The sequence below is a fragment of the Garra rufa genome, chromosome 15 (assembly GCF_049309525.1).
Source record: "Garra rufa chromosome 15, GarRuf1.0, whole genome shotgun sequence".
Lineage (NCBI taxonomy): Eukaryota > Metazoa > Chordata > Actinopteri > Cypriniformes > Cyprinidae > Garra > Garra rufa.
The window spans coordinates 24,094,240-24,121,602 of NC_133375.1; the positions used below are offsets into that span (position 1 = coordinate 24,094,240).

Consider the following 27,363-nt stretch of genomic DNA (forward strand, 5'->3'; position numbering starts at 1 on the left):
CGGAGGCGTCATCACACGCACGAGCGCTGTCCGTTTGAATCACTGGGTTCACAGCCGCTTATCCCTTCATACCGCTAGAAGTCGGGTGATTTGCATTTTAAAACGTATTTAACCAAATAGTTCACTGAATCTGGATTTAACGGACTGAACCCTTATATGAACTGCGCTCTTTGCAGCATTCTGCGTGTTTCCCGACTGTATTTTCCCCGTAGATAGTAGTTAGATTTCAGATTTCAAGGCGAAATGGCAACGGACGAGCTGTCATCGAAACTGAACCGCAGGCTGCAGATTGAGGAGGGCGAGCACGACCCGGTGGCCCTGGATGGGGCTCATGAGAACGGAGCGCACGACAAACCGGCCACGACCAGCGCGGATTCAGAGCTCGGAGCCAAACTGCAGCGGCGCGGGGAGCTGAACGAGGGCGTCGGTGAACACCATCAGCCCAGCATGAAGGTGTTCAACCCCTACACCGAGTTCAAGGAGTTCTCGAGGAAGCAGATCAAAGACATGGAGATGATGTTCAAACAGTAAGTACCTCATTACCAGCTGTCATCCTCTGCTGCAGCATATGTGAGGCATATGCATGTCATCTCAAGCCCCACAGACAGCAAGCAAGTCCTCCAACATAATTGTGTGACTATGTTATCTATCTATCTATCTATCTATCTATCTATCTATCTATCTATCTATCTATCTATCTATCTATCTATCTATCTATCTATCTACTATTCAATTTAGGAACAGGAACAAGTTGTCTAGTTTATAATCTGTGATACTTAAGTCACTCTCTGTTTACTTCGTTGTGTTTTGGTTGAAACTCTTTCATACAGTTAAGAAGCTCAGCCCCACCCAAGTCTGTATCATTAATGCATTCACACAGATATATGTAGGACTTTCAACCACGGGTTGAGGTCATGTTCAGGTTTCATTGTGTCTCTAATCGAGAGGCATGCCGTGCAGTCTAGACTGCCCTGTATGACAGTTCTGTTGCCACCTTGGCCAGTTTCTTAGTGAGGCTGCCCTCTTCCTTTACAGTTGATGAATGAAAGGCAATTTACGCATTTTCCCCACGTTCACCATCCAAACTTCTCTCAGAGCTTTTGTAAATGCTGTCTGCTGTGTACAGGGTTGGCAGAGCCTTTCACTAACAGAAACAAAAAAACTTCTCTGAGCTCAAATCTTCGTGAGAGTCGCTGCAGGAATGTGTCCCCTGTGCTCTCTGTGGTGGAGCGGTCGGTTCGCGGCAGTGACTGCAGGGTCGGTTTCACACAGGCCTGAACCATGTGGGAAAGGGGGCTGGTTAAGAAACTAGCGCTCTGAGGAAGTGATGGGTTCCTCTCCCCATTTCTGCTATCAAACAAAGCTACCATTGTTGTGAATTAGCCAAAACAGGCTGCCCAAATCTGTCTGAGGAGCCCTTTGCATCTAGATGAGTTGGCCTGTGCAGTTTTAACGTCACTAATGAACTTTATTTATCAGAATGTTATATTTTTCACAAATTCCTTCAGTTTTTTTTTTCAGTGTCATTTAGAGTGAATTCAAGTAAATTGGGATTGAGATGAATGGGGGAAATGGCACAATTATCTAGGGATGTAACAATATCAAAATTTCACGATACGATAATATCTATACGATAATCTTACGATAATCTAGATAATACCTATAATAATAATAATAATAACAACAAAAACAATTTTGCATTGCTATTCCTATGACAGTAATGGCCATAAACTGTAAAACAGATACTGTACCAAAGCATAATGGCCCAAAACACAACTTTAAAGACCTTTTATGTTAGAATAAGAAGTTTAAATATGTTTTTTGCCCAGAAGACCTATTGTTTCATATTGTCATGTGACCGCGATGATATCAAGACGATATCTCAATATACATATACCATGATATTGACAATGCCGTAACATTCATACAATTATTTTGATTTAACTGTTTTAGTACTCAATTATTTTTTCGTAATTTTGTTATGCGCTTGTCATTTTATTTTATTTTTTACATTTCTATATAGCTTTAGTAACTTACTTTACTCTGGAACACGAAGGAAGATATTTTGAAAAATGTTTTAATATATTTTTTTGTGTTCATACAGTGAGTCAGAATTGTCCAGAACAAACATTGGACCCCATTGACTTACATTATATGGACAAAAACAGTTGAAACATCCTTTTAAAATATCTTTTTTAATGTTTCACAGAATAATGAAAGTCAGTTTGAAACGACTAGGATGATGGATGATCAAATCTTCAATTTTTTTTGGATGAACAACCCATTTAAATAATTCATTTGTTGATCATCTGCACTGGAGAACAATTAGTTCAGTGACTGTTAACTTTAATCTCATTTGGTTGCAAAATAGATGTGATACCAGTCTATCACAATAGTTTCATTACCTCTAGATAACCACATGGGCGTTACAAAAGTAGATAATGGCTTGCTTGAATTTTTTCCTCTAAATTATTGTGTAAAGGCTATTGTTTTATCACCTTTTCTATTATGTCTTTAAATTAGTTCCTTGTGGAGTTCATTCGAGGTATCTAGAGTCACAAGACCTCGCCCGGGGTGAGATATAGCACTAGTTTCATCCAGTCTCTTTGATGGTTTTGCCCATGGCGTTATATGGGCCAAATGAGACAGGTGAGGTGGTTTCATCTTTAGGTCAGTGTGAAGTGTGCATAGCTCCCTTTGTCATGGAGAAAACAAAGCCTCTGTGGTTACTTCACAAGTTAAACATTAGCTTGGGTTTTTCATGGTTTATTCCCGGTTAAGAATTAATAAGATAAGGGGTTTGGAAGTCAACATGCTGTTTGGTTGCTTCTCCATGACGTTTACCTCCATACAGGTTGCACACTGCAATTGATTTATTACTTTCCAGCTCTATAATGGCTGTTTGTGCCTTTGCCTGAAGCCGTGAATAAAGATAAGGAAACAAAGATGAGACATGGGCGGTGAGGAGGCAGGTTAGAAACGCTTTCTATGCCTGTATGAAGTTGTGCAATCATAAGAACTCATTGATTGATTGTCTCATAACTATGACCTTCCAGTATTCGTAGCTTTGGATCATGTAGGCACATTCAGTACCCAGTTAACACTCAAAAGCTTCAGTTGCAGCAAATGTTGCAGTCTTAAATGCTTTTGTGCAGAGGGAGGCAGAAAAAAACACAGGGAGAGAGAAAGAAAACTGCGTAACGGCTACAGTCTGGCCAGAGTCCAGCTGATAAGAGGAATGCAGGCTTTGCCTTACCCTCAGGCCACTGTTTAGCATGATTCAGAACTTTAGGATTCAGGGCCAGTATTCAAACCCATCATTTCTGTGTGGTTTTGTAGGGAAGGTTAATGCTAAACTGTTAAAACTTTGGGTAAGTCATTTATCTTTCATGAAATGGTTGTTTTAAGTAGTGATTTGAATATTTTCTATTTTTATCAGATTAGTAGGCCATATCCCAGATGTTTTGCATATTCGTAGTAATTGATATTAATGCTTATAAATGAATGTGTTGTTCACGATTAGTTAAGTACACAGTCCTTTGGGAAACACCAGCTTAGTTTAAAGGTACAAGCAATTGAACCTGAAACATTTGTGTTAGCTGCTCTTTTCGTAGAAGAACATAACCCTGTCTTAGCCTGCAGTTAAAGTAAGATGCAGTTTTAGCATTGAGGATTATTCATAAGAGGAATTCATTCATGTCAGTAAATATCTTTTGAACTTGCTGGGTGTTTGCACCTCACCAGGAAACTTTTTTTGTTTACATCAGATCAACAAAAATCAAACTCGCATCGGTCTAAAATTGAAATGTTTACTAGGGAGAAAGAGTATACCAGTACCATGTTGGTTTACTGGCTAATATTAGCCATTTATTAATTTATTAGCATTAGTTGATATTAAAACTATACAGGACAATGTGGCACATGCTAATTTCACCTTTCACAAATAATTTATTGACACTATACCATATAGATTATTTATCAGATTTAGTTGATATTAAATATATATCAGCTAATAGTGGATATTTAATTTCACCTTTTTCAGTTTTTTTATTACCTTTGCCATCATCTGATCTTAAAGGAATAGTTCACCCAAAAATTCTGTCATTAATTACTAACCATCATGTTGTTCCAAACCCATAAAGCTTTTGTTCATATTCAGAACACAAATTAAGATATTTTTATTGAAATCTGAGAGCTTTCTGACCCTGTATAGACACGTTCAAGGCCCAGAAAGGCAGTAAGGACATTGTTAAAACAATCCATGTGACGTCAGTGTTTCAACCGTAATTGTATGAAGCTGTGAGAATACTTTCTGAGCACTAATAAAATGTTGCAGCACCACATGCATGTATCATGGTACTATCATGAGCACACATCACAGACTGGAAGCGAAGACATTTTTTAATCAAGTCATTATTTTAGTTCTCTTTGTGCACAGAAACTATTCCCATTACTTCATAACATTACGGTTGAACCACTGATGTCACATTGACTATTTTAATGATGTCCTTACTACCTTTCTGGGTCTTGAACATGTCAGTTGCATTGCAGTCTACGCAGGGCCAGAAAGCTCTCGGATTTCATCAAAAATATCTTAATTCATGTTGCGAAGATGAACAAAGGTCTTACGGGTTTGGAATGACATGAGGGTGAGTAGTTAATGACAGAATTTTCATTTTTGCGTGAACTATCCCTTTAAATGGAGGTAATTTTGTAAAATAACAAATCCCAACATAAATATCCATTTTTATGCTGTAGATAGTGATGTTATATTGCCAAAATTCATTTGTAGTTCGATTTTTAGTTTATTTTAAATGTATTTAGACAGAATTGCATTCAGTTTAAATATCAGTAAATAAATATCAAATATTCATTGCCATATTAAGCATTAATTGAAAATAATAATCTTACCAGCAAGAATTTTAATTAATGCTGTCAATCAATGAAAAAATAAAAAAAAATACTAAAAGTGTTTTTTTCGGAACACATTTTTTCATAAATCGCACATTTTTTTTCTAAAATATTTTTTTTCTGCGATTAATTCCACCTTACATTTTAAATATACTTTTATATTGCAATAATTTCACATTCAGTCTTCAAATGAATGTAGAAACAACATAAAGACAGTATATTTAACTATTTTTTACGACTTAAGATGAGTATCTTTTGTTCTTCGATTAATAGACATCACAGTAACTGGGTTATTAGGTTATCTGGCTGCTATTACTTTAAGAGCTGCCACCGCTGAACGTGACACGGATCTGACACATGCTCGTAGTTTCATTCACGCTTTAATATGAAATGATACAGTAAAAATTTAATGATTCGTTTTTACTGATAATTTTACTGATATATCAGCAACACAGTTCTTGCTATTCCGGTTGTCCTGTTTGAATGCTGAATACAGACTACTGCCATCTGCTGGTGTGGGAGAGTTATGTTCTCTCACGCAAGTGCAGCGCGTACACGCCGTCGGTTGTAGTCTGTCTGGTGTGTTCTAGTTTTTGCCCCAACGCAGACAATGCAAGACAACACAAGGCGTTCTTTGGCGTTGGTTTGGTGTGTCCCTACCCTTAAGATCCACCCAGCAGATGAACTCCAACCCCTCTTATCCCCCCTGCTTGTCGATAATACCCTGGTCCTGTCTCTGGTAATGTGAATGGCAGTGCGGCCTAATTGGCTGAGTGATTATGCGTACAGGTCCCATGCTGTGCCTACATATGAGCAAGGGGCTTAAGTCCTTTGAGAAGCGTTCCTGCGGAGTCGCCTCAAGTAATAAGGGAAGCAGAAGATAAACTCTGCGCTCTTCCTTTTTCTGTCTGCCTTCTTTTTCCTTGTGCATTTTTCTCAGGGCCATATTTCTCAGAAAAGATAACATCGGACACATTAAGGAATGTTTAAACATAAGCCATAACATCTACAGGCCACTGAGGTGCAGGAGTTTTTAGTGAGCTGTCAGTAGGCAAAATATTGCTTGTTTCTCATTGGCAGAATCATAAATTAATTGTGGTAATGTATAATGTAATGAGCACTTCTCCTTCCAGCACATGTTTGCCAAGTCCTTAAATGGTTATGCCTTTCTCCTTGCAGAAAGCAGAATGATGTGATTATTCTCTAAATCACCCATTTCCTCATTTCTGAATTTCCTGAATATTTAAAGAGCCCCTTAGTGCAATTCTGTTTGGCTAACAGGGAGTCGTTGTGCTGCTTATATGATGTAGACGCACTGAAAGTAAATACAGCCAAGGAATTTATCCACGAAAGCTTCTGCCAAATCTAACTGACACAGTGACCTAAAAGGATAAGACGAAGTTAAGCGAGAAAAGGAAGCCAATCAATACACGCTGTCTCAGCAAATGAGATATTACACTTGCTCACTTCATATATTTAAGATTGATAGGAAGTGCTCAAACCATGTGTGAAAGTCTTGAGTTGAACTTTTAATTAGGTCCCCTATTGGTTTACTGTTATAATGTAACTTTGCTAAGTTTAATAGTGATATGGAGTATAAAAGACTGATGCCTAAAGCACAAGGGGTGTCTTTTCTTCAGAATCTGCCAATGTTTGTGTAGGTGTGAGGTTTATTTAGATGCACACCCTTATTTGGCATTCACACGCAGTTATCACATGCTCATAATGACTCATTTAGACAGTAGGAAGTGTATTAGATTGTTGTGTTTCCAGAAAGGCCATATGTAACCTCAGCACTCCTTCCTCTTCTAGTTTTTGCTCCGCCAGGCCATTACTCCCTGTTCTTTCTGTTTGTGGCATTTTACTCCGCTCACTATAAATAATCTCTGGGATTGTGTGGCCGTTGGCTGATCCGTGAAGGATTCTGCTTAAGGACTAATGGTTAGTCACCTGGTCTATAATCCCAGCAGATCGAGGTTAGCAGCAGAGAATGCAGTTCATTGCTGCATTATACGCACTGCATACAGTCATGCATATATTGCATTAGTGTATACCTCAATAAATATTCATGAGCTTGGTAAATTTAGAGAAAAGTTGTGGTTTTAGTTTCCGTATCTGAGGGAAATTGTTCAAAATGTCAAACAGCAACAGTAGAGCGATAAAGAGATGCAAATAAGAATATTAACCGAGAATGAAGTGTGAAACATGAACCCTGATAACCCAGAGTAACCCTTACCGGGGTTAAGTATGACCCAGAAGTGTGAAAAGCCTGTGTGTGCGCTAATGTGTCAATCTCTTTTTTTTTTTTTTTTTATAAAAGTGTATTTCCAGAATTTTAAACTAGTATAATGATTAATTGAATTAATGTGGTTTAATTAGATGTATTAACATTTTATATGAACATTTTGTTTATATTAAGATTTTATGTTAGCATTTTGTGATTCCAGAAATTATGTTCTGTGTTCTAGAACTGTTTTTCAGTAAAAAAAAAAAAAAAAAAAAGCTGGGAAAAAAGCTTATTTCTCATAAGGAGAAATGATAGGAATCATAATTTAAATTTTATGTTTTTTTTAGCATTAGTATTAGCGGTAACACTTTACAATAAGGTTCTTTAGTTACCATTAGTTAACCACATTAGTTAACATGAGCTAATAATGAACTGCACTTATACAGCATTTATTAATCTTTGTTAATGTTAATTTCAACATTTACTAATACATTATTAACATTAGTTAATGCAGTGTGAACTAACATGAACAAACAATAAACAACTGTATTTCCGTTAACTAATGTTATATAAAGATTAGTAAATAGAGTAACTAATGTATTGCTCATGGTTAGTTCATGTTAGTTAGTAGATTAACTACTGTTTAACTAATGAACCTTATTGTAAAGTGTTACTGTATAAGCATATTTTAATATATTAATAGTACAAAAAATGATGGAAATATGCATATTTTCAGCTTCACGGCTCACTGTAGGAGTAGCCTATATAAACACAATCTCTAAAACTGCTCTGAAAGTCACTTCATGAGCATTTTACCATTTCTTTTGAGATGATACTACTACTACCAATAGGAATATTTTATTAAAACATTATTTTTTTAAGGAGTATTTACCATAATTTATTTATCAGAAAAAATGTATATACACAAGACAGTATTTCTGAAAAAAACAAATAAATAAATACATAAAATAATTATTAATATTATTAATTATGAAATCGATTAATTAGAGATGCTTTTGGTTATTACAATTTAATGAAATCATTCAAATGGAATCCAGAAAATTAATGGAAAACACAGAATTTGGTCAAAATAATACTAAAAACTAAAATGGATTTCATAGGGCTTTAAAAATGTTAAACTTGTTAATATTTTAATAAATTGATGTTTCATGACTTCAATTAATTGGACATGCTTTTTGAGTAATATTTATTTTTTACCTCACACTAAAATTAAGTCTAGAAAAATTTAAATGGGGGGAAAAAAAACAGAAATCGAGAAAAATTTAAATGGAAAAAAACACAAATTGAAAAAAAAAATACAATTTATTTCATAGAGCCATACTTTTATGTTTTTATTATTGTTGTTCACTGTGTTGGACTAAAAAAGTACACTCACATCTCACTTGATGACCAAAATGTGCAGTGTTCTGTAGGTAGAAACTGTAACTTAATTTTTCTTAGGTTGGTTTACCATTTTCTGTGGATTGACTTTTAGTAAGTAATGTCAGTAGTGCATTGTAGTGACTCATCTCTTTGAGAATGTTTCAACTTTTTGTTGAGAGTCATCTATAGAGTGGGTGGATAATGATGGAGCTCCATCTTAACAGTTATGTAAACCGTCATGCATTTAGCACATCATCGTTAAATGCGCTGCAAGCTGGATTGAATATCAGAATCAACTTAACATTAAATTTACAGGCTCAGGTTCAAGGGGAGAAGCGAAAAGTATCTGAAAAATGTTGCTGTCAATATTCTTGATGATGGGAGTTTCAAACTGACCACTTGCTCTAGAATTACAAGTGTGTGAAAAGCCTTGAATGCTATTTATCTCAGGTTAAATCCATGAGGAAAACTGATTTACGTGGTAGGAAAGTCATATTCTGAAGAAATATGAACAGGAAGCTTTCAGATTCTTTGTAGCAAAAACAAAGCACCTTTGAAAGCGGAAACTGGCTATTTATTTTCTGACAATGATCTTTGTGGTTTTTTGAGTAACACGTTTAGCCCAGTTTTTATAAATTATGAAAAAGAGGAAACGCTTGGCATGGTTTTGACTGTTCTTTGCCAAAGAAGTCTCACACAAGATCATCAACTACTTGATCACTTTACAAAAAAAAGTGTTTGTAGCTTCCCCTTTCATAGGTTACAGTCTTTTAGAAATGTTTTGTTTTGAGTAGGCTGTTAGTTTCACATTTGCTTATCTAGTTTTGTCCCTGATAGTTTTGTGACATTCTCATACTTGTGTTTAGGCGTGCTTTTTCGTGTCTGTCCGGACCATTCCCTCATCCTGTCCCATCTCACGAATTAAATCGAGCGTAGATGATGTCATCACACAAACGCTGCACAGATGTCTAGTGGATGGGAAATGTTCAAACACACAGTTTTAGTGTGTTTGCTCCTGATTTGATCACGCCTGTTACGTCGGGCTGTCGTGAAGAATGTCTTCAGAATTGATCACATGCTTGTGAGGGTTTTCCCATTAGTTCTTCTGTCAGCTGTTGCCTGGCAACCTGGGATTAAGGAGATTGGCAGGAAGAGATAGGAAAGGGAGGGAGCAAGTGACTGGAGGAGGAAAAAGAGTTGGTCACTCCTCATGCGTTGGAGTGCATCTTGAAGTTTGTTGTTTATCAGCACATTATGGACAACAAAAATCGTGAGAAAATGCTATGCTGACATGCTACTGTCCTTCAGATCACCTTGAGCTGCATCCTGGAATACCGCTGTCTCTTTTTAGCTCAAAGGCGTCATTCCACTCAAATTTAATCGGCCATTTTAGTAATTAAATCAGCAGTAGCTATAGGCATGCATTACAGGGTGACTGTTCAGACAGGCGTGTGTATTTAGGCTGGCATCAGGCAGCATTTCAGTAAATTCAGGCAATTGCTTAATCTCAAATCCTGTTACATGCCTCACATTCTGACAAACAGTTGCTTTCAAAGTCTACAATACACAATCCATTTAGCTCCAGTGGTTGGTTGATGTAACAGTCTGCATGAATTTAAGTGGTGGTATTTTAGGCATCGTCATTTCCCAAAATGTTTTTCACTTCTAAATTTAGACCTATTTAAACTGCATTCAGTTCTACCACAAGTTTTAGTGTACAGCGTCATTACACAAATATTTTATAAAGATGCCAAGATACGTACTTTTCCCATGTTGGTAAGTGAAAATGAAACTAAGATTTACTGGAGAATTCCTCTTTGCTAAGAGACCTGCATTAAAAATGTTATTAACCATAGATCATTAGATTACAACCATAGATTATGGAAGTCCTGCGGATACTTTTGGAATTTGACTGCAAAATAAAAATACGGTGTTTATAATAAGAATGCAATTTATTTCCGTCTTTTTAAAATAAATAAATCTTAGTTTATGCTGTTGACTAAACAAATTAACATTAGTGATGTTTGTTCACAAATAGAATAATCTCATTGCAGTTTCATTGCAGTTGACTGTACTATAGTATGGCCCCAAGATTTCCGCAGTGCGGAAAACACAGACAGAACCGCAGAATCCAGTCATAAAAATGGAATTTATCGTATAACGCAGAATATGTGCCAAATTTTGGATGAATAAAGCAAAAGTAGATCAGTACACTTAAATCAAAACACGGTATGGACCTTTGTCTGTGAATATTAAGCCACAAAAATAGTAAAATACAAAAATTTAAATATGAATCCTGCATGTTCTGCGTGTCTCTGTGTGAATGAATGGTTTTGTTTGCATGATGCTTGCGGCGTTTTAGCCTCTGCCGCCTCAATATATGAGTACAGGAACACATGAATATCATCTCTAGAATTTCTTTGTAAGTTATTTCATGAGCAATTAGCCTTTTATTGTGAAAAAAATATCATATAGAAACTGAAACAGAAACTTAAAGGGATAGTTCACCCAAAAATGAAAATTTGATGTTTATCTGTTTACCCCCAGGGCATCCAAGATGTAGGTGACTTTGTTTCTTCAGTAGAACACAAACAAAGATTTTTAACTCAAACCGTTGCAGTCTGTTAGTGATTTAATAGCAGTGGATGGGCGCCAAACCTTTGAAAGTAAAAAAAAAAAAAAACATGCACAGACAAATCCAAATTACACCCTGCGGCTTGTGACGATACATTGATGTCCGAAGACACGAAACGATCGGTTTTTGTGAGAAACTGAACAGTATTTATATCATTTTTTTTTACCTTTGATACACAGCAATGTGCACTATCCCTTTAAAGGTCTCCACAGCAACCCGTCAAAATAAAAGTTTGTTTTAACTTAAAGCAACAATGATAGAAACATATTACTTAATGTAGGTCTAATGATAGTTATTCAATTATTATTTAAACAATATTTCTTAAGGAATATTTACCAGAAAGATTATTTACCAGAATTTATTTATCAGAAAAATGTAAATACACAACACAGTATTTCTGAAAAGAAAGAAATAATAATAATAATAATAATAATAATAATTATTATTATTATTATTATTATTATTATTTTAATAAAATCAGTTAATTAGAGAAAATATAATGAACCATTAAAATGGAATCCAGAAAATTAGTGGACAACAGAATTTGGTCAAAATAAAACTGAATTTGAGAAGAAAAAAAGTATTTTATAGGGCCTTAAAATGTTTTTGTATTTTTTGTTGTTAAACTTTTAATACCTGTTAAATTGTGTAAGGTTCATGATTTCAGTTAATTAAACATGCTTTTTGAGTAATATTTTTTTTATTTAGCAATTAAAACCGAGTCTAGAAAAAAATTTAACAGAAAAATCTGAATTTGGAAAACAATAAAACTGAAGTCCTGAAAAAATAAAATGGATTTTATATGGCCCTACTACAGTTAATGTAGGGAAGAATTCTGTACACTTTTTACTGTAATAAATTATAATTAGATTGCAGTTTAATCATGCTACTGCATACTTCAGACATTTCTTTAAAGAAAAAATGACAGACAAAGTGTTTTTCAATGTGACACTTCATTGCAAAATAATGTGTGTTAGCCACAGTTGACTCCTGTGGCGTGTTGAAGTGTTGAGTTGTTAACCAAAGGGAGCGGGGCTTAGAGAAGAATCTCTTTCCTTTTGAAAAAGTCCCTTTCAAGGAAGGTTCACTCAGCGGCCATATTTGCAATGCCTCTGGGCAGCTGTTTCAGACATTCAAGACCACAGCATGAAGACAAACTTGGCAATACTGTAATCTCAAAAACCGCTCGACCAAATTTCATTTAAACCAACAAAATCTGACATGAACTGTCCTATAAGTGTTGTTTCCTATGCTCAAATAGTCTTAAGGTTGTGTCTTTCTGTGGGTACCAGAGCTTCTAATAGCAGCTGCAGTGATGCAATAATTTTAACAATTAAGGATTGGGTTTTTTATTTAGAAGGCAAGACTTATTCCACCTTAGTGTGCATTGCACTTTCTCTTATTCATAGTAATTTGAGTAAACGGTAAGGTACAGTAGTCAGACTTCTGTTCCTGGGTTGCTCAACTAAAGTGTTCATTCCAAACAAATCATTTGTAAATGAATTCCAAGAAGGTATTTGCAAGTAAGCTTTTCTGGGGGTCATTGGTGAAGTAGCAGATTGAGCCTCACAAGGCTATTTGTGTATTTCCTGTTCTTCATTCTCTCTCTCTCACTCACTTTCTGAGTCTTGTTTTCCTACAGTGTATCATGTCTTTTACAAGTAAGCAGCATAGATTCAGCACATCTGTGTTCATAGTCAGCACTGCAGCTAAATCCTCATTAGTCGAAGTCCCCAAAGACAGACCCCACTGAGACAACACAGGAAAAATGTTGCATGTTTAAACATTTACCTTTAAAGAGCAAGAAACATTCCTTAACTGTCATTCAAGTTCAAACTTGCATGGTAAAGTGTTTCAAGAGTTCTAGAAAGTGGATAACAAGTGGACTTTTTACATACACAGAGTACAAATATAGCTACACACTAGCTTTCTTGTTCCTTCTTTTGACTTTCTTTATAATCACTCAACCAACTTGATTTTGTTCCAACAACAGCAAGTGAATTCACTCAGTTCAAATGCAGCTATCAGCAAAGCCAATCAGATGAGTCAAAACTTTTTGTTAAGGCAGAAGGAAGTCTAAATCAGCTCATGGCTGACTGTACCTCGTTCTTAGTTATTATAAGGAAGTGCTGATTGCATTTGCTTCCTCAGTCTTTTGTAGCGTGAGGTGTTCCACTTAAAGACTTATTTGGGCAAAAAATGTGATCTTCCTCAAGTGCACATGCTGACAAATGGGGAAAATTTCTTTATTTCGGCTTTCGGGCAGCAAGTGCTTTGCATTTCCTTAAAAAGTAAAAGATTATTATGTCAGCTGTATTTGGTAAGAATATGGCTAAAGCGTCCCAGATTGGTGCAACCAACTGAAGTGTTACTACATTCTGTCTTGTTGGGTATTTTAGCACTTTTAATAATCTGTGAAATATCTCAAACCTCAAATAGGTTAGAGTATTGGAAGTCAGTCAGAAACTGTAAACACTTTATTACCACCTGATCTTATGAAGAAAACGTACCCGTGGGAACTTCTTAGCAAGACGCGAAAATACGTACCAATAAGTACATATCACTGCGGAGTCCTTGGGCACGAATCCTGTAAAAAACATGACTCACAATGAAAGAGCTGAAAGAGGAGAGATCAAAAAACAAACTAAAAGGCATGCTATTAAGTAGGTTTAGGTGTTGTACAGATTGTACTTTATTTTAAATAAGAGCATTAGACTTATAACGCCACTCAACGGACATCTCAAGTCAGAACTGCAGTGAACAATGTTTTCGATGTGATCGATCAAATGCATGAAATGCATTGAAAAGTATTCAAATGTATGAAAAGTATTAATTTCTTCTACAAGGATCCTAATGACCCCAAACTTTTGAAGGCTAGTGTACCTTTTAGGGATGTAACGATTCACTAAAGTCACAATGCGATACGATTCATAATTTTGATTTCACTATACAATTTTCTCACTTTAAAAAAAATAAATAAATAAAAATTAGATTTAAGACCTTTTCCTTTTCCCAGTCCTTTTATTATTGCTTGGACAAAATTCTACATGTTTCTTTGTGAAATTTTACATTTTAAAACAAACCCCAAATCAAATAAATAACACAAATTAAAAAATCTCTTCATATGAACTAACTAATGCTTTGACTGTGCTCTTTGCGTTTAAAATAAGTGGCAACCATTGCGTTTAATCATGGTCCAAACAAAGATGCTGCATACATGAGCAGTTTTTAATCTAAATTAGATTTGAATATTTTCGAAATTTGAAGCAAAACATGCATACATTTGAACAAACATATGAAACTGCTAGGGGTGTCAAAATTAATCGTTTTTACGATGCATCGCGATGCAGACAAGGACGATTCGGTATCGGTTCAGTAATAGACCATAACCGGTTATAACGGACTCAGTCCAGTGCCAGAAAACGCGACCCAGGTCGTCATTGTCCTCCTCCTTCTCCTCCTCTTCCTCTTTCACCTCTTACTCTTCCTCATCAAAATTACACATTACTGTATGTGGGATATTGATTGAAAAAGACTGGATAGGATGCACAGTTACACTTGTACAAGTAGTCTGACAAAAAAAATCTAATCAAATAAAAACGCATTACAACGTCATTGTGAAATAGAAAAGAAAAATAAATTTGAAGTAAAATTGAAAAATGAGTATGCAGTGCATCGTCAATGCATCGTGATGCATCGAGATATTGTATTGAACCGAATCGATGACATGATAATCGTAATCGAACCGAACCGTAAGACCACTGTAGGTTCACACCCCTAGAAACTGCACATAACATCTGCACAAAACAAAAAACAGCAGACAGGCTGAAAGAGACGCAAATTCACTCTCTGACAGCAGGTGGCGCTTATGGAACAGCAGCGATACAGCATTTCCTTGGTTACCAATGTAAACAAAGCAGAACCATATGAACTTATGAACACTAATATGCATCGTTCAGAGGCAAGATAAGAAGAAAATACCATTTAAACTTTTCTAAAGACAGTCCGTTCCCCTCAGAGATACATTCATACAAACTCCTACCCCCAGTTCTGTCGCGATTTGTTTAGCATCTCAACCAATTTGAATTGTCACATATTTGAATTGATTTTCAACTTCGATGTCCATCGTCACATCCCTAGTACCTTTGGAACCAAGGCCACAAATTGTTATTAGCCAGTTTTCTATTCAAAGTTGCAAATTTAATTTATGCACAAAATTGGAATATCGCATAAAACATTAGCAAATAATTTAACATTTAAATCTAACAAGTCAAAGAGAACAAAATCATCAGTCCTGTCCCATAGCGCAAAATCACGACTTTTTGGTGCACGTGGAGGGATTTGCTTGTGAAATGCATTTCCATCTCCGCACAATTCAAAAAACCACCTCAAGTGACCGTTAAAACCTTTTTGCGGATTAAGGGATTTTATCCACATGCTCACCTATCATTCATTAACCTCAAATATGCCTTTTCATCTGAAATATGCAAGTATGAAGTAGCAACTTTACATGACCGCTGAATCTAATGTTAAACCTAGAAAGATGTTTGTTATTGAAGTGTCTGTGTGGAGTGTGGAAGCTAAACAGCAGTGTGCTCACTGCATGACAGATGGAGGCGCCGGTGCGATCACTTGCTTTTAAAATACTCCGTCATTTTTAGTCATACGGATAAAAGTAATACATGTTTTGAATCTGTAAAGACTGTTTATTTGTGTGCACTCACTATAACAACAAAACGTTGCACTTTTGTAAAATTATGAAAGCAAACAGGATGCGCTTTCTGCCGTCTCTGTGAACTTGAGCACGAAACTCAGTGTATACTTGTCTCACAGACATGAAAAATATAGGCTATCTATAGAGAGTGAAATGTCTACTTTTAAGTGAACCCATTCAAATAGAAAACAAATATTCTCAGATTATTTAATCCGTATGAAACATGCATACAGGTGCATCACTACTGTAGAGACGACGAGTCAGTGTCACCAACTTCATCTCTTAAGCCGAAAACAAAGAATGCACAAGTTTATCAGTAAATTATTAAAACATTGCATGCAGTCTCTTTGAAACGCTTATATATTGTATCTTAGATTATTATTATATCTGCCAGTGCACTGTGGCAAGCTTTTTTGTGTGCTTGAGCTCTTATTAGACTATGTATTCAATTAAAGGCTCATTTTTAAGATTCATATGGTTTATTAAACGTGCGACTAATAGTTGACTAATGCTTGACTACTAGTTGACTACTAGTCGACGAGAAAAATCTTTAGTCGAGGGCAGCCATTTCCATCACTTGTTTCTGATGCAATACTTCAAAATGCACATAAAAACAGGGTGAAAATAAAAACTCTGTTGAGCATGATTGAGAGGAAGTGACACCACTTGGGACAGTGATTCAGCTTGACTGACAATACCATGAACAGAACTTAAAAGTCTAAGCATGGCAGTAATCTTTCACAAATCTGGGTCATTGTAAAGCACGAGGAGTCTTTAAAAAGTAAGCGTATGAGATTTCAGGCGTTGAGGTTTGACTGCGTAATTAAACATGTTGGATTTAAATTACAGCCGACCTTTAATTGCACTGAGCATGCTTGACCTTTCTTTTGTTAAACAGGATAGCCGTATGCACACGTAAATTATTGATCTGAAACCACTATGGACACTGGTTGCTCGGTGATCTAGTGATCTGATTTTGCCTTTCAAAAATAAACCAGCAGCTCAGTCTTGCTTGCCTTGAAATCACATTAGTTTGTTTAACTGCTGCTGTACTGTAATCCTCAACCAAACCCAGGACAGCAGCATCTACAGAGAAACATGACTCACACAGCGGCTCAGCTGCTCCACAACCTCCTCATCAAACAGCATTTTTCAGAGCTCTGTGATCAAGGTTAGCTCGATATGTCACATGCCAGAGCACGAAGACTTCATTTGAGAGATTTTGTGCCACTGAAAATGAACACAATCTTTTGGCCTTTGAATTAGTGATGTGAAGATGTCAGTTAGACTCTGATACAGGGTTAATGAGAAGAGTTGTGTGTGTGAGAGACCTGGCATCAGCAGGGTGTCTTGTGTCAGTAGACAGGAGTACAGTAGCCGTGTCTTTGAGGCAGATGGAGACGCACTTCATATTCATGAGCAAGGTGCATGCTGGGATTGTCTAGAAGTTGTTAATGAGGGAGATCAGAACGTCAGAATATTTATATAGATTTAGTCTTAAAATTATTTAAATAATTTCTTATTTTTTACTTTAATATAGCTAATATCTAATTTTATGTTATCTAATTTGATCTTATCTTTATCTTATTTAATTTATTTTATTCTCATTTTATTTTATCTTTTTATTTTGGTTTATTTTATATATTTGTCTTTTCATTTTATTATCTCAAATTTGATCTAAATTTATTTTATTTTTTCTCATTTTATTTTATTTTTTATCTCATTTTATTTTATCTCATATTTTCTCATTTTTGTTTTATTTTGTTTATTTTTCTTTTCATTTTATTATCTCAAAATTTATCAATTTATTATTTTTTTCTCATTTTATTTTTTAATCAAATTTTATCTCCTATTTTATCCCATTTTATTTTTGTTATTTTGTCTTATTTTATTTTTTCTCATTTTTTTTCTCATTTTATTTCATCTTATTTTATTTTACTTTGTCATTGTATTTATTTATTGTATTGTTTCTCATATTTTATCTAATTGATTTTATCTAAGTTTATTTATTTTTCTCATTTTATTTTGTCTCATTTAATTTTTTCTCATTTAATTTTTTTCTCATTTTATTTTCTTATTTTACTTTGTCATTGTATTTATTTATTGTATCTAATTTTATTTTAATGTTTCTCATATTTTATCCAATTTATTTTATCTAAGTTTATTTATTTATTTTATTTTACCTCATTTTATTTTTTCTCATTTTATTTTACTTGATCCCACTTTATTTCATCTCAAATTTTATCTTATTTTATTTATTTTCTCACTTGAGTTTTCTTTATCCCATTTTATTTTATTTTTGTTCTCATGTTGTTATTTCTTTCTCGTTTTATTTTTTATCTCATTTTATTTTACTTTATCCCATTTTTTTTCTTTTATCTCATTTTACATTTTACTTTTCACGTTTTATTTTATCATTTTATTTTGTCTCATATTTTATCTATTTTTATTTGATTTTTTTTCTCATTTTGTTTGATCTCATTTTATCTTATTTTATATCATTTTATTTTGTCTCATATTTTGTCTTATTTTATTGTGTCACATTTTATTTGATCTCATATTATATCTAATTTTATTTTATATCATTTTATTTGATCTCATATTTGATCTCATTTTATTTTATTTAATATAATTTTATCTAATTTTATCTCACTTTATTTTATCTTATTTTATTTTATTTTACTTAACTTTACCATGTCCAAAGGGCACTATTGGGCAAATTGAACATCTTCCACAGAAGAACAAATTGACAAGAACAAAATAAGAATCTAAGGAAGAAAGATAATTATTCAACTGGTTGATAAGAGTCTCATCCAAAATACATTGGCCTCTGCTTTTAATTAAAAGACCCTGTTCCCATGGCAACACAAAACCTCATCTTTGGGCAATATGTGTGGTTTCGTTTGCGTGTATGTGGACGTGAACAGGAAGTGGTCTCATACATAATGATTGAGAGAAATAGGAAGCGACTAGTCCTTTCTCATCAGGCCATTGCTACACAGTAACTCACCCAGACAGTGGCCTTTGCACCATAAAATATGCACCTGTAGATCAATGTTGCACCTCATTATAGATGCAAAAGAAGAGGAGGCAGATATAATCGGTCTGGCCTTTGTGAATGTCTCTTATTCCAAACCATTAGTGATCACATCTCTGCTGAACCACAGGAAGTGTGTGTGTGTGTTTGTGACAAGATCAACAACCTCCTTTATTCTATGTGTGTAAGAGAAATGACAGAACATTTAGATAACATCAGGCTTATGTTTAGTCTGTAGATTTTGTGTTTAAAGTTTGGAAATTTTAATGGTCTCAGATGTACACCCAAGCGTCTTGGATAGCTATTAACTCAACATATTACCAGCAGCTCATAAGCTGTTTATTAAAAATGCAGGAGAGAGGAACATTAAGACGAACTCAGCAGCGAGTATAATAAATGGGTGACTGTTAATGAACACTTCAGCTCTGAATGATGATATTAATGCCGGCAAGTCATTTTAATTGATTCCTGTATGTTTCAGAACGGAATGTATATTAGTCAGGGTAGATGCTGTATTTTATTATACACAAATGAAAACAAGATGGTAATGATTTAAATGTAGTTATATTAAAGGGATAGTTCACCCAAAAATGAAAATTCTGTCTTTAATTACTCACCCTCATGTTGTTTCAAACCTGTAAGACCTTCGTTCATCTTCAGAACACAGATTAAGATATTTTTGATCAAATCCGTGAGCTGATCATGCATAGACAGCAACACGACACGATACATTCAAGGCCCTCAAAGGTAGTAAGGACGTTGTTAAAATAGTCCATGGGACATCAGTTGTTCCCGCAATGCTATAAAGCTACAAGTAAACTTTTTGTATGCAAAGAAAACAAAAATAGCGACTATTTAACAATTCTTCTCCTCTGTTAAGTGAAATGTTACAATAGTGTTTATAAGGCATTCCTGCTAGTGAGGGCCAGTTACTCATCCACACTGCCCTCTGTTGATCAAAATAGACATTGCAACAATATTACCAATGATGAGAAGTGTAGAAATGCTTTCAGGAACAATTATTTCAAAAGTAGTCCTGTTTCTATGATATTTCTGCTTAAAAAATTTGGTTCGTTGTGTGTTTGTGTAGGTATGATTCTGAGAGGGATAACTTCATCGATCTGATGGAGCTGAAGCTGATGATGGAGAAACTCGGAGCACCTCAGACCCACCTGGGCTTGAAGAACATGATCAAAGAAGTAGATGAGGACTTGGATGGCAAACTCAGCTTTAGAGAGGTAAATGCTTTAGTATTTCAAACAGTTAGTTTGTAGATTTGGTTGTATTTTGTCGTAATGAAGTACAGTGGTGGCCAAAATGATTAGAACACTAGTATTTTCACCAGATAACAAATGGTTTTAAGTTAGCTATTTCTATCTTTTGCTGCAGTGTGTCAGTAGGAAATATCAGTTTACATTTACAAACATTCACTTTGCCATTAATTGTAATATTCCAGTGAGATTTTTGTTTGCACAAGGAGTCTGACAACAGCCAGTGCTCCACACAGAGATCTGATCTTATCATCCAGTCTGTCTGGAATGACACGAAGAAACAGAACAAACTGAGACTAAATCCAGAAGAACTGTGGCAACATCCTCAAGAAAGCTACCTGGAAAACTATCCACAAGTGCACCTAGGGCAAAAGCTGCTTTAAACACAAAGGATGGTCATACCAAATGTTTATTTAATTGAGTTAATTAATAAAGAAAATCTATGTATGACATTATTTTTGACAGCATCCTCATTTTACAGCATTTTTACACAAGACAAGTTGGCTAAAACTTTTAACAGTACTGTGGCTTTGCAGGTATGTCTCTTGAAGCATCTTGGAGACGTTGCCACAGTTCTCCTGGATTTAGTCTGTCTCAGTTTGTTCTGTTTCTTCGTGTCATTCCAGACAGACTGGATGATGATGAGATCAGATCTCTGTGTGGAGCACTGGCTGTTGTCAGACTCCTTGTGCGAACAAAAATCTCACTGGATTATTACAATTCATGGCGAAATGAATGTTTGTAAATGTAAACTGATACTTCCCACTGATACACTACAGCAAAAGATAGAAATAACTGACTTGAATCCATTTTTAGCTGGTGAAAATACCAGTGTTCTAATAATTTTGCCCACCACTGTGCATAATAAAGTGCTGCAGACTTCACAGGAAACTACTTATATGCCCCCATTAATCACTTCAATTCCTTCCTCTTTCTCTCTCTAGTTTCTCCTTATCTTCAGAAAAGCAGCAGCAGGAGAGTTGGCAGAGGATAGCGGGCTTCATGTCTTGGCACGTTTGTCAGAGATTGACGTGTCAACTGAGGGAGTGAAGGGAGCCAAATCATTCTTTGAGGCAAAGGTAAAAGATCATAACAGTCCGATACATTTTTCCACCCTTAAAGGGATAGTTCACCTAAAAATAATAATTCTCTCATTAATTACTCATCCTCATCAGTGTTGTTTTCGCCAACGATGATGATGACGAAATAATTTCGTTGACGCCACTTTTTTCATGACGATAATGAGACGATGACGAGATAAAAATGGCTCGTTGATGACTAAAACATGACGAGACGTGTGTGAGTTTTCGTTGACGAGACGAGAATAGACAAATGTTAGTGGGTGGTCCGTCAGACATTTAAAATGCATGACATTTCTGCTTATTGTGCATGCCAATTACAACTGAAAAAGTATCTGCCGCTATGGCAAGCCATTTTAGCATTAAATACTCTTTGCCATACTAGTATGGCAAGCCGTTTTAGCATTCTATCCTTGTTTGGTTACGCTCAACACGTCACATTGTTGTCACTCAGACAGACAGACGATTAACCATGATGGCGGCAGTTTGCACACAGGGTGGTCGCAAACGGTGAGAGGACCTATGGGTGTATTTCAAATACATGTCTTTTATGTCTAAAACCATTCCTTCATTATTGTAATTATTGGTGAAAATAGTCGATCTGGAAGCTCACATTGTGTTGAACTATAGATCTGCTATTTTCACAACCTATAAGTGACACTACCAAACAGCAAAATACTTACTGACCTACATTAATTTGTTAAAAGACTTTTTCCTCTTTTTTGACTCAAACTAGACTAAAACCTTTTTGACTTTTCGTCGACTAAAATTGGACTAAAACTATCACATTTAGAAGTGACTAAAATTTGACTAAAACTAATAAGTATTTTAGTCCAAAAGACTAAGACTAAATCTAAGATGGTTGTCAAAAACAACACTGATCCTCATGTTGTTCCAAACCTGTAAGACCTTTGTTTGTCTTTGAAACACAAATTTAGTTATAGTAGATGAAATCCAAGATCTTTCTGACCCTCCGTAGACAGCAAGGTCCTACCAAGGTCAAGGCACAGAAACACAGTAAGGATGTTGTTAAAATGGTCCATGTGACACAGGGGTGTGCAATATATATTGTCTGCGATAATATCGCAATTGTTGTTGTAACGATGTGTGATTTGACATTATCGAGTATATCATGAAAAGCAAACAAAACGCGCCTAGAGTGAACGCATACATTACGTGATGAAGTCTAGTTAGTTAAGTTAGGTTAAACTAGTGTGCGTACGCATTTATTAGAGTGCATTCTTTCACTGCATGATTCCGTCTATTCAAATGCATTTAGACTAATTACATAAGTCAAGAAATGGGGCAGAAAATTTAGATATTTACACAGTTATTCAGTATCACACAAAGAGGGCTGTTTTGTCCTTTAAAAAATCTACAAATGTGATATTGATTTTATGCAATTTAATAAACAAGAAGTTAATATTAAGATACTTATGTTTTAGACACCATATTTCCTGTTTTTGCTCTATTTTGCCAACAAAAATTATTCCAAACACAGCCATAGCGCTGTTTTGCGTCTCTGAGCAACATGACGGTGTTTTGTTTCTGAATGAATCAACCGTTTAAATGAGTCTGTTCAATCGCAGTAACTTGCTGCCACCTACTGGCGGTTTTAATTTCACATTTAAAGTATCTTTTCATAAAGTATAATTTAGTATCTATTCATAAATAATTAAGAAGATAAATTTTGTTGATACTGATTTCATTTGCTTGCTAAAAGACCAAATGTCTTATTATTCTAACTGACTGGTTAAATGTAAGAATTTGACTCAAAAGATGATGCACAGGCTTTATAAAGGTTAAAATCACTTTAAACTTATTGAAAAAGATACATTTCTATCACTGCTATGAACTTAACATACAGAATATGAAGAATAAAGAAAAAATTCACAAGTCCAGAACAAAAATTTACAGATAATTTACTCACCCCCTTGTCATCCAAGATGTTCATGTCTTTCTTTCTCCAGTCATTAAGAAATTGTGTTTTTTTTTTATGGATTTCTCTCCATATAGTGGACTTATGGTGCCTCCGAGTTTGAACTTCCAAATTCAGTTTTAATGCAGCTTCAAAGGGCTCTAAATGATACCAGCCAAGGAATTTTATCTAGCGAATCGACCTGTTATTTTCTAAAAAAAAAAAAAAGGACAATTGATATACTTTTTAACCTCAAATGCTTGTATTCCAGTTCAAGACACTTAGGGTATGTTGAAAAAATCCCATCTCATTTTCTCCTCTAACTTCAAAATAATCCTACATCGCTGCAGAAATACCGATCCAGTGTTTACAGAGTAAACAAGCAAAGATGATCAAACCCTTTTACAAAAAAAAAAAGGTAAAACAACGATGTAGGATGATTTTCAAGTTAGAGAAGTAAATGAGATGAGAGTTTTTCGACATACACTAACTGTCATGAACTTGTTGCTAGACAAGAAAGCTAGACAAGATGAGCATTTGAGGTTGAAAAGTATATAAATTGTACTTTTAAAAAAATAAAATAACCAATCGTTTTCGCCAGATAAGACCTTTCTTTCTTTAGAGCCCTTTGAAGCTGCATTTAAACTGCATTTTGGAAGTTAAAACTCATAGGCACTCTTGGCTTTTATTTTAATTTGTGTCTAGAAGATAAACAAAGGTCTTACGGGTTTGGAACAACGTGACACAATTTTCATTTTTTGGGTGAAACATCCCTGTAAGTGAAATAAATCCTTAGTCTGCGACAACTCGGCTGTTTCAATAACAAGTCATTTCCTCCCTGGATAGGTTGCACTGAATGCCACTGATAAGGAAATTAAATTTAGGATGCCTAAAAATACATATTTGTCTCTGACAGGTGCATGCCATTAACGAATCAAACCGGTTTGAGGCAGAAATCCGCCAGGAGCAGGAAGACAAGAAGCGCCAGGCGGAGGAGAGGAAACAAAGACAAGCCGCTTTCAAAGAGCTGAAGTCAGCCTTCAAATAGCCTCATCCACCTCGACGGCCTCGATTTACTCATCCACGTTTGTCCGTCTGTCTGTCATAAGTGTCCCCGCAATCAGAGATACTATGCAAGGCTGTGAAATGCTCAGAGATCAATGCAGATTCATCTTCCTGAGAGAGGGACACCTGTGTAGTTCGTGTTCATGAGCAGATGTCGGTGTTTTATCATTGCCTGTTTTTCTCGCTCTCTCAGGCTGATTTTTAAATGTGAAGCCAGACACTGATCTCAATACACTGGATTGGATTTGTTGTTTCAGTTGCATGTGCATATATGTACTGTAGTTCGTTCGTTCACCCCATCGGTTTCGTTTTAGCTTGTATTGGCATCTTGTTCGACTTTAAAATCTAACATTTTAAAGTTTGTTTTTTTAATCAGCTAGTACTGTCAGTATGCCATATCCAGTCTGTTGTATTCATATCAGTGGCAGTTGCACTAGTGCAACACCAAATTTCCTGCTCAAGCAGGAAATGCTTTTCATTGTAGCGTGACTAATTAAACTTTCATCGCTGATCATTTGAACATGAGAGGACTAAGTGTACACCAGACCTCTGCTTTCATTCACAGATGCATTTAAGAGCATTAAATAGTCTATTTTTACTGTGCTGAGAGAGGTGCAGAAGTGGTTTTGGGTGTATGTGCATGTGTGGTGATGATTGTAATGGTGTTTATTGAGTGTATATCTCTATTTTTTGCATGGTCACTGTGGTGTCGTTTATTTTTTCCTCTATGGTTCCCTTTAGTCTTTAAAGTGTCCAGTGTTAAATGTGGCACATTTGGTCTTTAAAATATAAATTCTGACTAAGAAATTGCTGTAAGTTTGAACTGCTTACTTTAGCCTTAAAGTCATTGCAATTCAGTTTCAGTTTGTCGATGGAGGTTTTGTCAGAACAATGTCATCGACTGTTTGACCTCTGAACCCCTGTATTTTGTGCTTCCATGTGTGCTAAACAAATAACTGTGACATGCTTATGGGGTTGGTCAGATACCACAGATGGTATGAAATCCACCTCCTTAGTTTTTATTTATAGGGATAGTTCACCCAAAAATCATTTACTCACTCTTGTGTCTTTCCAAACCTGTATAGGATATATTTTGGAAATGTTTTACATTTTTGTGTCCATTTAATGAAAGTCAGTGGTATCCAACAACACTGATCCCTTTAAAACACGTACTGAGACGTTTTAAAAAAATATTTTGTGTTGTTCCACTTTTTTTTTTTTTGTGAACTGTCCCTTTAAGTGTCAACTCCCTCAATAAGTCTGGGTTGCCTAATATTAATCAAATTATGACCAAAATAACAAGCTTTGCACAGCAGTCCATGCTTAGTGAGATGAGGTAAATTCAAAAGTGTTTCATGCATCAAATAAAGATTTGCTAATAAAATATGCATGGCTTTTCTGTAGAGCCAGTGCATGTGCTGTACTTTTAACATCCACAATGACAAATGTGTCTGAAAAGGATCTAATATTAAAGCATATTGTTTAAAAAAAAAAAATAGAATAGGCTTTAAAGTTTACTCTTAAAGTAACATTTCTAATGAAATCATCCAAAAGCGTAATGAATTGAACGTTTTGTGGTCATGTGACATGCAGTACACTGTGGCAAAGATAACTGAGATGCTATGTATAAAGACAAATCTATATTTTCATGTGATGAAAATGACAAATAATTTTAGTTTTGTATGGAATGGGGTCTTGCGAAAAGAAAATGAATTTTGTTGCCTACAATCTTGTCTCCCTTCAATTCTCTGTGTATCTGATGTTCCTTAAGTTTTCTCATTCGTCATTAAAGGCAAAATATCTTTAGTGTTTTTTATAATGGAGACAATACTGTTGGCAATTGTTATGCTTCATGTCGTTCCTTGTTTTTGTGTTCCGAGTCACTGGTAAATGTTCTGTGGAAATTCATAAAATAGGTGTGTAAATATTTGTCTCCCAATTTTTCCAGCCATCTACATCTTTCTCTTTCGTTATCTACTGTTCAAATGAAAGGTATTTTTTAAGTATTGGCTGTTAAGGGGTGAATGTTGCATTCTCTTAGAAGCCATAAACCATTCTGTCATTCCTTTTGAGAGATTTTAGCTCTTAGTTGCATTGTTGTGCCAAATGATTTCACACTTCTGTACTGTGTTAAGCTTATTTTAGTACAGCATTCCGCTGTGAAATTCACTGAAATCCATTAGGATACTTCTGATCGACAGCCCCAGCTGAGATTTGAATTACTGTGAGAACAGTTAATTCGAATTTTGAAACAAAGTTAAAACTTATGTTTGCACATCTGATAAATTACATTAGAGCTTTGGCAGTATTAACTTCTGTGGATTTCTGTGGAACTGCTCGACAGCACAACATTTTTTAACATTTTTTTCTGTGAAATGTAATTCCAGGAGGACTAAAAATGTGTAGTTAAACGATTTCATGTTATTGCATGTTTTTATTGTTTTTTGTGTCATTCCAGCGATTTGACAATGGTTGAGAGGGCCTTGAATCATCCTGACCATATCTGTACCTTACTGTCACTGTCACTGTCTATGTCAGATGAAACAGGTGGTTATGGTATCATATTCTTGTAGGCTTATACCTTATTGATATGTGGCTTCTATAATATGCACATTTATTTTTGATTTTCTTACTAAAATGTACAATTATTCTTGTGACAATAAAAATGCTTTTAATTTGGAAACCTTTGTATTGGTGATTAATACAGGTATGTTTAATGAAAAAGATTTTTAAAAATTATATAGAATGTAAAAATATAAAACAAATATTACCATTATATATATATATATATATATATATATATATATATATATATATAAATACACTGCCGTTCAAAAGTTTGGGATCAGTAATTTTAAAATAGTGTTTTTCTATTTAATAATACATTAAAATAGAATTTATTCCTGTGATGCAAAGCTGAATTTTTACCATCTTTACTCCAGTCTTCAGTGTCACATGATTCTTCAAAAAAATATTCTTATATGCTGAATTATTACTTTTATTATCAATGTTGGAAACAGTTGTGCTGTTTAACATGTTGAACCTTTAATGAATAAAAGGTTAAAAAAGAGCAGCATTTATTCAAAATATAAATATTTTCTAAGACTTTACTATAATTTTTTA

General features: G+C 35.0%; 1 protein-coding gene across 1 annotated transcript; it reads left to right on the plus strand.

Annotated features, from left to right (window-relative positions):
* efhd2 (EF-hand domain family, member D2) lies at nucleotides 1-26,923 on the plus strand. The gene is made up of 4 exons (XM_073819563.1): nucleotides 1-527; nucleotides 19,998-20,145; nucleotides 21,123-21,257; nucleotides 24,092-26,923. The coding sequence occupies exons 1-4, from the start codon at nucleotides 244-246 to the stop codon at nucleotides 24,221-24,223; spliced, it is 699 nt and encodes a 232-aa protein (XP_073675664.1). The 5' UTR covers nucleotides 1-243; the 3' UTR covers nucleotides 24,224-26,923.
* Nucleotides 26,924-27,363: the final 440 nt, after the last annotated feature.